The following is a 12,846-nucleotide window of genomic DNA, read 5'->3' on the forward strand; positions in this document are numbered from 1 at the left end:
TCATGGAAAGACAAGGAATGTATTAATCATATAGATTTGTACAAATAACGGAACCAGATCTGCATGAGCTGTTGTTCAGAATAACGAAGGCAGTTGTCCTTCAGCTGGGCAAGCCTGATTGTTCAAATGAGGCTTTCTGGAAGGTTCAAGCAGTTGGAAGACTGACAAAGTGACAAAGTCAGTGATGTCATCAATAGCAGTCAAAGAAAGGCTGGCTGTGTCAGTCTGAAATCACACCTGGAACACCAGGGAGCGATCCCAGGAGAAGGCTGATGCACACACAGGTAACCCTAGTGTGTTGCAGTGCTACATTTACACCACCACACTAGTGCTCCCTCCAAATGTAGGGGGGGAAGGAGACTTGTTTTTCACTTCCTAACACTCCACTGCTCCTCCTTCATCCTCTTTTCTAGAAGTGGAGAGAATTGTTAGTGTGTTGATGCAGCTCAGACCCCCTCTCCTCTGTCAGTAGGGCTGGTGGAACTGGAGAGGGCAGGACAACACCTCAGCTGTCTGTCACTGGTTCCACTCCACTCAGATATTTCAAGGTGTCTATGAAAGACAAGCTCAGACCTCATGTGCAGGACTCAGGCTGGGAGGTGATGACTGACAGGAGTGGACATCAACTCTCAAGAAAATGGATTTTCCTTTTGCATTCTCCAGGGAAGTTTGTGCACGGACACAGAGAGCTGGTAGTGCTGCTCTATGAGCTCCTTGTTTCCTCAGATGCTCAAGCAGCTGATATTCAGTGAAGAGAGAGAAAGTGACTGGTGAAAAGGAGCAGGAATCAGAGAGGAGCTGGGGATTACTTTTATCAGACAGAGACTGGGATAGGCTTTTGGACCATGCCAGCTATCCCAAATCCCTGTGAACAGGGTTATAAAACTTGACAAGGCAGCTACAGATATTTCAGATCCTATTAAAGATGTAAAAACCACTGACAGAGACGAACTGCTTACAGATGCTAACTCACTGCTGGTGAAGGAAGCTGACAGCAAGTGGAAGGTCAAGAAAAGGATTTTAGTGGGTGATAATCAGAAACACACCCAAGTGGGGAGAAATGGCTGAAATGGTAAAACATCACCAAACCAACAGCTTCTGCCATTCTTAATAATGGATGAATAGCGTACTTTGCCAGCCAGTCCCACATGCAGAGGAGAGTTGGCCTGTGGCACCCATTAGCCAGGGTTTTATCCCAGCACAGGCCATTCCCAGTCACTGAATTTAGAGCTACAAGGTTGCTCAAAAGACTGGAGCATCTCTCTTATGAGGAAAGGCTGAGGGAGCTGGGCCTGTTCAGCCTCAAGAAGGGGCGACAGAGAGGGGACCTCATCCATGTCTATAAGTGTTTAAAGGAGGGCTGCCAAGAATGGCCCAGGCTCTGCTTGGTGGTGCCCAACAATAGGACAAGAGGCAATGGGCAGAAACCGAAGCACAGGAGGCTCCACCTGAGTATGAGGAAGAACTACTTGAAAGTGTGAGTGATGCAGCACTGGAACAGATTGCCCAGAGAGGGTGTGAAGTCTCTCTCACTGGAGATAATGAAGAACGGTCTGTACACAGTCCTGTGCTACATGACCTGGGATGACCCTGATGAAGCAGGGAGGTAGGACCAGACAACCCACTGTGGTCCCTTCCAACCTAACCCATTCTGTGATCTGTGATTTTGTAATTCAGCAGCAGTGGCTCTGCCACTGCAGCTCCCTGCCAATGGTCCCCTGGTCCTGTCACGCTCGGTCCTCGCTTCCCAAACACCTCAGTCCTGCTTGCCTCTCTCAGCCACGCATTTTACTGCTTTTCCTCAGCCTTGTTTATTCTGCAAAGCATTAAGCTCTAGATCTAGACTTAAACACTCCATTACTACTTTTAGGCTCTAAATCCAATATGTAGACTTCAAACTCATGCTTTAATTCTGTACAACTGCATGACTCTCCACTCACTGTTTGACTGGGCCTTTATCCCCTCTTTGCATTCATTAGAATCGGCGGTGCTTGATCACATCGTCTGCATCCCAGAGCAAGCAGCGCAGGGGCATTTGCATAGGCTGCTTCTTTATTCACTTTGACAAGTCCTCTTAGTTCATCTTGTTAACTCTACCGCAGCATCCAACCGTACTTGGAGCAGGCACATGTGCAGCAATCTCTGTAGTTACTTTTTAAATTTATTCTGGACGTTTTGTCTCCTGTGGGTGAGGCACAGAGGAAACAGCAAAGTAGGTGAAAAGTGCTTGAGAATATATGACTGTATGTCCTGTACATGCCTGCATGATACCTGTTCTCGGAAATTATTCCCCATGTTGCAGAAGTGCCTTGTTTGTTGCTCTCCTCCCCCTCCTTTTTTTTTTTTTTTTGGCCAGCTTGAGGATAACTGAACATTACTGTCATTGTGTGAAGCAGTACTACACAGGTCAGGAGCAGACTCATCCCTTGTCCAAGCTTTTAACCTGTTGGCAGTTGTTTGTGTCAAACAAACAAACAAAATATTTTCTGTCTGTTTTTTCCCCATGTTCTCTGTTGCAGGGTTACAGAGCTTCCTTCCATGGAGGTGTTTGTCATTTCATGAACATTAGTTTAAAAGGATTTGTGATGTTTCAGGTGCAAAATGTTGTTGAATATGCAGCTGGAAAGTTGAGGCACACGGAAGATCTGTATTTACTGTCTGATTTACTGTAAAGTCTTGGTTGAAACATCTAAAATTCCCAGCCCAACACTCTTGTTGTTTGAAAATTTTACAGGACTGCTGAGGAGACTGATCAGTTCAACACTGATCTCTGCTGTCTGGTGACCAGTGATAGAACTGAAGGAGCAACATGGAGCTGTGTCAGGGGAGGTTTAGGCTGGATATTGGGAAACAGTTCTTTCCCCAGAGGGTGGATGGGCACTCAAAAGGCTCCCCAGGGCACGGCAGCTGTCATAGTCCCAAGGCTGCCAGAGCTCAAGGAGTGTTTGGACAACACTCTCAGGCACATGGTAGGATTTTGGGGTTGTCCTGTGCAGGGCCAGGAGTTGGACTTAATGATCATATTCTATGATTCTCTGATTCTATCATATGCAGTGATCAGTAGCTCTGCATTGCTCAAGAATGGTTACTTATTTGTGAAAGAGGAGCAAAGGACATACCACTGTGTGGATGGTATTCCTGCTGGTACTGCCTCTCATTTGCCTGCTGTGCTGATGTGTTTATGAAATGCATGCAGATTTATAGTTCAGATTTGCATCAGTGAAGCATGCATTGATCCCCATCTACAGCCTGCTGGGTTGATACGTTCTCCATTCCCAGGTGAGGAGCACAGACACAAGGGATTAGTCAGGCCGGGGTGACACAGACCTCTCTTAAGGCTTGGGTTTATTCTTAAGATGTATGACATTCTCTGGTAAGATCTGATTTCATGGCAGCTTCTCCTCCTGTACAAGTTAATTTATGACATGTTAAAAAGTTCGCCTTCAGATAAATGTATCTTAGGGTCACATAATTTTGAAATAGACAGCCCTGGATATGTCTGTCAACAAAACAGCAAGTGCTTGGCTTTGAACCACTCTTATCCAACCATGATTTGTTTGTGCTTCCTCAGAGGCAAGGAGCTTCCTGAATAATTTGTTACCCCGTGTTTAAGATGAGGGCTCTGTTAGGGAAGAACACTATGCCCACTGCTGCTTCCTGGCAACTGTTTTTGGTTTCAGTTAATGCAGTGGCGTTAACCACTGTCGGTTCTCCCAACAGCTGTAACAGCACTGTGGTCAGGTAGTGGTGTTGGGAGACAGTCAGAGCTCCTGTGTGCCCAGACACCAGGAAGATAGGAAATAACATACTTTCTGCCTAAACAAATGCCTGCTCTGTATTGGTGCAACTGGCTTTCACGTCATCCTTGCTGAGGACGGAGATGTTCTTATTTTGTGTTTGTGTGTGTTGTGTGAGTATTTTGCCTCTGTGGGGGTCTCTTCCCTGTAAGCACAGGACTGCTGACCCACATGTCACACCAAGATTTGCATGGCAAGCATTTGGCATGAGGAAAAGGACTTCAGAGGTCAGAAGAGGACTTCAGGAGTCCAAACACAACACCAAAATTCCTTTTCTACCCTGTCTGAGAAAGTGTGTCTTCATGCTCTAATTAAACAACAGTTTGACATGTTTTTGCTGTTTTGATTGCCTTTGAACTTTGGCAGTGTGATAAACAAACTTTGCTTCCCTGCCTACCAAAAGTTGTGCTGCCTTGAAGCAGTTTATGTCCTTCATTCTGATGTGGCAGAGCTCAGCACCCTCTTCCTGTGGCATTCTACGTGTGCTGATGCCAACAGCAGAGTGGAATGGCAGCTGCCACCGTGTGATGGGTGATGAACCAGGGACACTGGAGCCCTGATGTTTCTTTGATGGCTCCTTTTAGCTCAGGGAGAGCTCCAAACAGCAGTGCTCAGTAAATACACGATTCCTCAGCCCTTGGCGGGTTGGCACTGGTGGGCGTGCAGGGCACGTTCTCTTCTGATCGTATCCGAGGCTGTGCAGACACATCATGTGTCTGTGATGAGTAATCTGGACCAAGGAATGAAAGCAGGACAAATGGACTAAAACTGTCAGCCAGCTCCCAAGCAGCCTGTACATGTTTCAAAGTTTGTTCATGGAGAACAGTAGAGCAGGTCCCATGGGGTGAGATGTGCTGTGACCTGGGGGAGCTACCCCGACCTCCAGCAGTGTCCAGCCCAGCAGAGGTGACAGTGGGGACCCCAGGACAGGGCTCCAAGGAGCCCCAAAGGCTGTGGTCACTGTCTGAGAGCAGTGCCACACATCTCCTGGATTAGTCTGTGGTGCCAGAGCATCCACACGCCAGGTGCTGAAGAGGAGATGGGGGATCGGCACGTGATGCAGAGAAAATAAATACTTTCGGCAACAGTGATTGCTCTCTCAGAATACAATGAGACTGGCAGGTAGACGTGCAACTCCAGAAAAGGATTATGGTTCATGTGACGTACAATGAACCTGCCCAGCTTACTGGCATCAAAAAATTTGAAAGGATTAGGCAGCTTGTTTTGTCTTTTAAGTTTATATAGAACCATACTGTTAAAGACAACAGCACACTCATTGCAGAACAGCAGTTTCATGACTTGCTTTTTTTCCCCAGTGTTATTAACTGGCATATCTCAGCATTTTTGGAACTGTTCCCCATTTCAGGTGTGTAAATGCAGTGGGCATTTCACTCCAAGGTTTGAAGTCTTGGCCAGTGAAAAAACTGAGCTGCATTTTCCTATGATGGGGTGTGGACAAACCTTCTGCTTAGGAAGATGGACAAAAACTTCCAACCCTGGAGTCAAAAGGACACTCATCTCCTCCTTGAGATGTCCACACACACTGTCTACACAGGATTCTGTGTATTCTCTGGAACATCTGGAAAAAGCTACTGTCAGTAGCTCATAAATTATATCTCATGCCTGATGTCATAATTCCCATGTGAAAAACTGAAGGCTGGTTTTAAACAATGTGACAATGTCCCTTTTAATGTCCAGTTCTCAAGCACCACAAAGCTTTCAGCCTTCTTGCTTCCATTCTGCAAGTCTGAAAGAAAATTGCTTTCTGGCAGTTCTTTCCGTGCCTGTTGGCAGGCGGCCCAATGTGCCTCAAATAGCAGCGAACACGATGAGCTGAACCTATGCTTGTTGCAACTCCATTACTGCTGGAGGAACTACACCTCAGATGTATCGGAAGCATCTGGTTAATGTCCCCAGACAAGTTCGGATCACATTGTTTTACCCCAGCAAGCATGGTTTTATTATAAGATTGGTGTTCTTCTGACTTCTTTGGAACCATTCTTGCTTTTTTCGGTAAACACCACAGACTAACAGGCCTTAATGGTAGAGGAGTCTCCAAGAAACGGAAAATACCTGGTTGCAGAAGTTACTGGTATTTGTTATGAGCAGGTTTCTCGGTGGTTTCACTTGCTGCTATTTACCATTGCAAAATTCAGTGTTGAAATCTGCTACTTCTAACACGCCATGTTGTCCAGACTGAGGTGAACACAGGGACACAGCAATGGGAACAAAAATCCATTGTTTTACGACTCAGCAAACATTCTTTAGGCTCTGCAGGCACCGGCTTCTTCACTTCCTCCTACAGAAAGGAAAGCAGTATTTGAGTCACACCTCTTTATTTGCAAACACTGGCAAGGCTATACCTTCTCAGGACTCAGGTTTTTTTGCAGCCCTGCTGCTCCTTAAGGACTTCAGCCCGCTGGGCACAGCTGGAGCCTTCAAGACACTCCTGAAACACCGTAGATGTCAAAAGAGATTTGCAGTGGAAATTTAGCCTCTGATTAAGAGAAAAAACAATTTGAGGACTGGGCGGCAAAATTTGCAATTTGAACCAGAAAGCTTTCAAAGGATTAATTTCCAGCTTTTATGGCTGTGACATTGATTTTGAATGAACTTTCCTGTGTTTTGTCCTTTTTAGTGTTTCATTTGTTCAGCGGCTGCGCTGTGCTCCCAAATGCTGGGATGTGCATGGTGCATACCTGGTGTGTAATCTGCACCTGGCATGAGCTAATTGCTATGCTGAGATCGGTGAATCACAGCAAAATAAACAGGCTAATGTGAAGAGAAAACCCACTGGATTTGTGTTTTCCAGTTGAAAAAGTATCTGCATGTTTAGATCTAAATTGCACCCACTGTTTCGAGCTCTGCTTTGGCCTGAGGTGCTTGAGCTACTCTGAACCAACTGGTTCCAGTAGCAGTGGCCACGGGAGTGGTGGAAATACACAGGAATGGTATCTCTGCCTGTCTGGTTGTGCAGGCACTAAGAGTGAACATGACAGTGGAGCATGGACACCCCACCTCAGCTCTCACACTCACCTCAAACCCAGCTGCCAAGGGGCCTCCTGGCTGAGGGGTGACCCTGGATGAAGGTAAACTCTTCCTTAGGTGGGAGCTGACTGGGGGCTCTTAGCTGAGTGAAGGTCCTGGCTGAAGGGGGCTCCTGGCTGAGGAGAGATCCTGATAGAGATCCTGACTGACAGGAGACCGACCCTGCCTGGGATGGGTACTGACTGAGGGGCTCCTGCCTGAGGAGAGATTCCACACAAAGCAAGCCCTGGCTGAGAAGGGACCCTGCCGCAACGGGGGCTGGTTGGGGGCTCCTGGCTGAGAGGACACCCCGGCCTAGGCGCAGGCCTTGGCTGAGGAGCTCTTCCCGGGCGAGGGGGCCACGACCGGGACGTGCCCCGGTTCTTAGGGGGAGTCCCGGCGGGGCCGGGTCCGAGTCCCCTACAAGCCCCGGCCTAGCCCGGCCTGCGACCGGCAGCCCCGCGCCAGCGGCGCGTCCAGGGCGCGGCGGGGGCGTGGCAGGACAGGAGGGGCGCGGCCAGTGAGGCGGGCGGGGCGCGGGGGAGCCGGGAAGGGCGGGGCGGCAGTCGGGCGGCAGCCGCGGCCGGGGCGGGAGCGGCGGCAGCGCGGGGTGGGTAGCGTCGCCCCGTGTTGCGGCATGTCCAAGACGCTGCGGAAGAAGCGGCACTGGCTGAGCAAGGTGCAGGAGTGCGTGGTGTCCTGGGGCGGCCCAGCGGGCCCCGACCCCGATCTGCTGCGCGGCGGCGCCGAGCGCGGCGAGTTCCCGTACCTGGCGGGCCGCCTGCCCGCGGGCGGCGAGGGCGCGCCGGGCCCCGCGCTGCTCTCGGGCAAGGCGCCGGCACCGGGGGACGTGCTGCTGGAGGTGAACGGTACCCCGGTGAGCGGCCTCACGCACCGCGACACGTTGGCCGTGGTGCGGCACTTCAGGGAGCCCGTGCGCCTCAAGACCGTGCGCCCAGGTGAGCGCCCTCCGCCGCCGAGCTGGACCGGGGCCCTCCCGCCGCCGCCCAGCCGGCCGCGCGTAGGCCCGGCCGCGCCGGCGCCCTGCGGGGCGGCGGGAGGGCCGCGGCGGGAAGCGGTGCCCGGAGGGAACCGGGGGGAAACCGGGGCGCGGGTGCCGCGCTGGGAAAGTTTCCGCGGGTTCGGGAAGGCGCCGCTGCCGAGGGGGGCGATGCGGAGGAGGAGGCGGTCCCGCAGTCCCGGGGCGGCCCCGGGACGGTGCTCGCTCCCCCGGCCCGTCTCGGTGGCCTGTCCCGAGGGTCCGCTCGCCGCCCGGAATGCTCGGCTTCGCGCCGCTGCGATGCGGTGTTGGCACGGGTGTGACCCTCGCGGGGCTCCGGGTGACTCAGTGGCCCCCGGAGGTTCCGGTCCCCACGTCCTCCTCTCGGAGGTGCAGGTGGTGTTTTCCATGGTGTTTATATAATCCGCTGCTTGCAGAGGTCGAGGGCGAGTGGAGAATGGCCGGGATGGAACACCAGGGTGCCATCGCTCCGTCCTGTTGGTTTCCCATTTGGCAAAGACAAAAGCCCCGAGAACAAACTCCGACTGTTCTTTTTTTCATAGATTTCTATTATTTTTAAGTACACTTCAATTAACTAACGCTTGTAGTAAAATCATATGTATTAACATGCCTGTTAAATGTCAAATTAATGCTGAATAGTGGCACCTGCAGCCACATGAGTTAATTCATGAACTACAGACGTACGTACCTACCGTTTTCTCGATAAGGCAATCCGGGTGTGAGCCTACTGCCTTATGAGAAAGTGTCTTGGGAAAAACCAGTTTTCTCTGAATCCTGATGGATATCAGTATTTCTGTGACGGGGGTCTGTAATATTTCTCATAGAGTTTCTCTGCTGAACACTTGTCTTGTTCTTCTTTTGTAACTGCTGGGTGCTATTTGACTTCATGTAATACGTATTTTAAGTCGGGTTTTCTTTGTTTGACCACTAATGAAAAGTCATCTTTCATATAGAGACTGTGCTGTTGGTCCTGATTCATATAACTTGCTGAATTAAAACAACAAAGCAAAAAAATTAAAACAGACACACATCTCAAAAGCACCTACAGAAGCGTGGGAAGTTTTGAAAGAGGTCTTGATTTACAAAATTGGAAATCCTTTCTGAAGGGGGAAAACAGAAAAGAACAAACAGCTGCAAGTTAGATGTGAATTAGGAGGATTTAAAAAAAGAGGGACAAATTGTTAAATATAGAAAATAATCTCTTTTTTAAAGAGAAAGCTTGGGGAAGATGAAACTATAGTTCAAAGGGATTTCTTGTATTTACTGTGGAGGGAAATAGGCATATTCTTGTGCTGGGAATTTCCATAACAGAGATGTCAAACTGGCGGAAAATATTTAGAAGAAATTGCTGCAATTAACAGTAGAAAATGGCAAGAGCCAGATGATGTTCACGAGGACTTCCAGGTGTCAAGTATTAACAGTAACGTGTTGTTAGCTGTTCCTTAAATCCTGGGTGGTGTGGAAGGGGATAGGAGTGGGGAATATAGAGTACTGATTGGGAAAGGGTCCAGAAGATCAACAGAGGCTGACTGGTGATTCCAGAAAGTTGATTGAAATTTGAGTTAAGAAGGACAATATTGGGCATGTGAACCAATACCACCTAATGAGGAGAGTGGGCTGCTTTCACTGGCTGGTTTAATCAAATCTGAGTATTTTGGTGAGGTGGATTTTCTAGTAGGCTTTCAGTAAGGTATCAGTGACTTGGATGAGGCTCTTACTGAGCGAGCATGGTGTGGCAGTGTAGCTGCCAAAATACAAGAGCAGAATTCTCCTGTGGCTTAGTAACGGGTTAAATCAGAGGAATGGTTTTCTCAACAGAAGGAAACTGATGCTGGAGTCTTGTAAGGACCTGTGCTGTTTAGCATAGTCATCCAGAGCTTGTAAACCCAACTCTGGTGAGTTGTACAAAGAGAAGTAGCATTTTTTTGCTGATTTTATATAACTGTTGGAATATATCAAACTGAATCTTCAGATCCAGCAATTTTCCCCATACTGGAACATATTTACCACATCAGATGGTTTTTGTAGTAATTTTCTCTGTTAGATTTAGTGTCCTTAAGTATAGTATTTTAAAAGATACTGGGTTTTGGTTGTTTTTTGCAAGGCTGCCACAGCTGCTCAGTGGCAGTTTTTCAGTCAGGGTATACGTAATTAGAAAGTTGTTGACAAGGCATTCTCTGTGAAGACCTGTGGCTTTGAATTTGGCTTCCCTTGTGATCCAGAGCCATCCAAACCTGCCAGGTTTTGGAAGACATCTGGGAAGGTGCGTGGGGCTGTGTGAGTGGTTGAGGTGAATGGAGTGAGGGCCAGGAGCTGGTGGTCCCTGGTAGGCTCGTATTATGTCTGAATTCTCAAAGACATGTAATTGTGTTACTGCATTTCAAGGTTCTGTGTTTCGTGATTTTCCCCAGTCAAAACTCAACCCATCGTTTGAAAGGCTCTGGAGTGCTCTGCCAGCAGACCTTTGTGTGCCCCACGGCTCTTCAGGCTTGCGTGCTATTGGGACAGAAGTCTGAGGGGATTCTGTGTCAAGGGTTGACAGTGAGGAATGTGTCTCCTTGAATCTGAATTGTAAGGTGTTCGTAAGGTCTTGATGCTCACAGTCTGCCTCTGCATTTTAGAAGGGCAAATTTGGTGCTCCATCTTCCAGGTGAAGTCTGTGCAGGTGACCCGGTGGCCTTGAACAGCAGGATCTGGACTGCTTTAGTTCAAGTTGTAATGTAGTCAGTCCCTCATTAAAGGCAGTAACAGCTTTAGTTGACAGCAGTAAAATCTGTCTGTGATACTTCTTGCAAGCTCACAGAAAATTTAAAATGGAAATTTCAGGATGCTGTTTAGGCTTGTTTGATAAGACACTTGAAGGATATGAATGTTAATTTGAACGCCATCTGTTAACTGCACATCACAAACAATGGACCATTTTGTTGATGAAGAAATTTGTCCTTCCTATTCTTGTTCCGTCTTTATTACAGAATTACTGAATCAGCTAGGTTGGAAAAGACCTTTGAGATCATCAAGTCCAACCTATGACCTAACACCACCTTGTCAACCAATGCCATGGCACTAAGTGCCATGTCCACTCTTTTCTTAAACACCTCCAGGGACGGTGACTCCACCACCTCCTTGGGCAGCCCATTCCAATGCCCAGTCACCCGTTCTGTGAAGAACTTCTTCCTAATGTCCAACCCAGTTAGCCAAGAAGGGAGAACAGGACCAGGGGTGAGTATTGTGTCCCACGTGAGGATGGCCTCAGGTGTGTGCCAACTAGCCAGAAAATCCATGGGTCCAGTATCAGTAGGGATTGACTTAGCAAAGTCTGTGGAAGGCCAGTGTTGAGCTCTCTGCCAGTGGCATTTGGGACTGATGCTGGGATCTGAGCTGTCTAAATAAAACTTAAATTCTAGATGAACCTTGAGATGATAACCATACCTCTGTTTGCGTATAGCTCATCATCTTGGTCAGATGAGCAAAGCAGCCATACACAAAGCTAGGGCAGCTTGTGCAGTGGGATATCTGTATGGATGTGCACGCAAGCTGTCAGGGGCCAGCTCATCCTAATGAGTCCATTTGTATTTTAGCCACGCTTGGGAAATGCTGGTTTTCAGCTAATTGCCTGCTTACATGCATTCAAACGACGGCTGCTGTGTGTTCAAGGACCTTCCCTGTCCAGTGTTACTTGGATTAGGGCATTAGCCTTGTAACTGGCTGGTGCTACTGCAGGGTCTTCTATTTCCATTAGGGAAATAGAATGTTCTAGTCAGATCCATGGTAGTTGAGTGCTAAGTTCATCCTCTGTAGGTACTTACTTTCCTTCCCGTACGTGAAAGGAACCTACAAGAAAAAAGGGTATTTTTAGAAGCACAAGTAGTGATAGGACAAAAGGGAATGGATTCAAGCTGAAGGAGAGTAGGTTTAGATTAGATATTAGGAAAAAATTCTTTACTGTGAAGCTGGTGAGGCACTGAAACAAGTTGTCCAGAGAAGCTGTGGCTGCCCCATCCCTGGAAGTGTTCAAGGCCAGGTTGGACAGCGCTTGGAGAAATGCGGTTTAGTGGAAGGTGTCCCTGCCCATGGCAGGGCACAGAATTTTGATGGTCTTAAAGGTTCCTTCCAACCCAAACCAGTCTGTGTTTCTGTGATTGCATAAAATCAATGGCTGCATGAATATTCAGGGCCCTGAGCAACCTGATCTAGTGGTGGCATCACTGCCTGTGGTGGGGGATTGAAGCTGGATGGTCTTTAAGGTCCCTTCTGACATAAACCATTTGAGGATGATGATACTGTGATGATTCAGAATTAGGCAGAAAGCTGTTTGTATGTGCAAATGAGAGTGCTAAAATACTCATCAGTGCAACCTTGAGTGCCTTCTTTCTTCGTAGCAGCATGGTAGCCAAAATACATCAAAACTAGACTGCAGACTTAAAAGTAAGAAATTCTTGGTATCTCCAAGTTCCTCTTTGTGCAGGCTGAGGTGCCGGATACTATGTAGGAAGGAATGTGTTCTCCTTCCAGACTAAGGAGCATCGATGAATACAGCTACTCTGTGGCAATTATTACGGTTTCCTGGCCACTATAAGGAGGATCTGGGAGGAAATGGGCAGAGTCTTACAGCTCTTCCACTCGAGAAATGTTTCCAGAGCACATAGTTCGGTCCCTTGGTTTTGGAGCGAATGCACGTTGGCTCCATTGTGTCAAAAGTGATCTTTAGTCAAAAAAAATGCAGCAAGATGTAAAAGGACTAAAAGTCTTCTTCGGACTAACTTTTTTTTCAGTGCTCCTGAAGCTATTAAACCGTGATTTCCTATAGATTTGTTTCAGAGTTGACGTTCACTCGTGGCCGGAGCCCTTCCTCTGGCTGGGGCATTTATTCCGTGTCTCCGGTCAGGATTGCCTGGCCTCTGGTAAGTGTCAGTTTGTGCTTTGATTTTTTTTTCCGGTGGGATGTGTGGAGGACATCTCAGCTCATACTGACAGAGCTGATGGGATCTTTTTCTGGTCCTT

General features: G+C 48.2%; 1 protein-coding gene across 3 annotated transcripts in view; it reads left to right on the forward strand.

Annotated features, from left to right (window-relative positions):
* The first annotated feature begins 7,404 nt into the window (after positions 1-7,404).
* The window catches only part of MAGI3 (membrane associated guanylate kinase, WW and PDZ domain containing 3), a 63,786-nt gene continuing 58,344 nt past the window's right edge, over positions 7,405-12,846 (forward strand). For all 3 annotated transcript variants that reach the window (XM_048327896.1, XM_048327897.1, XM_048327898.1), the window contains exon 1: positions 7,405-7,783. In XM_048327896.1, the coding sequence (XP_048183853.1) occupies positions 7,462-7,783 (322 nt within the window). In that variant the 5' untranslated portion in view covers positions 7,405-7,461. The remainder of the gene's footprint in view (positions 7,784-12,846) is intronic.

This window comes from Corvus hawaiiensis, chromosome 24 (assembly GCF_020740725.1).
Source record: "Corvus hawaiiensis isolate bCorHaw1 chromosome 24, bCorHaw1.pri.cur, whole genome shotgun sequence".
NCBI lineage: Eukaryota > Metazoa > Chordata > Aves > Passeriformes > Corvidae > Corvus > Corvus hawaiiensis.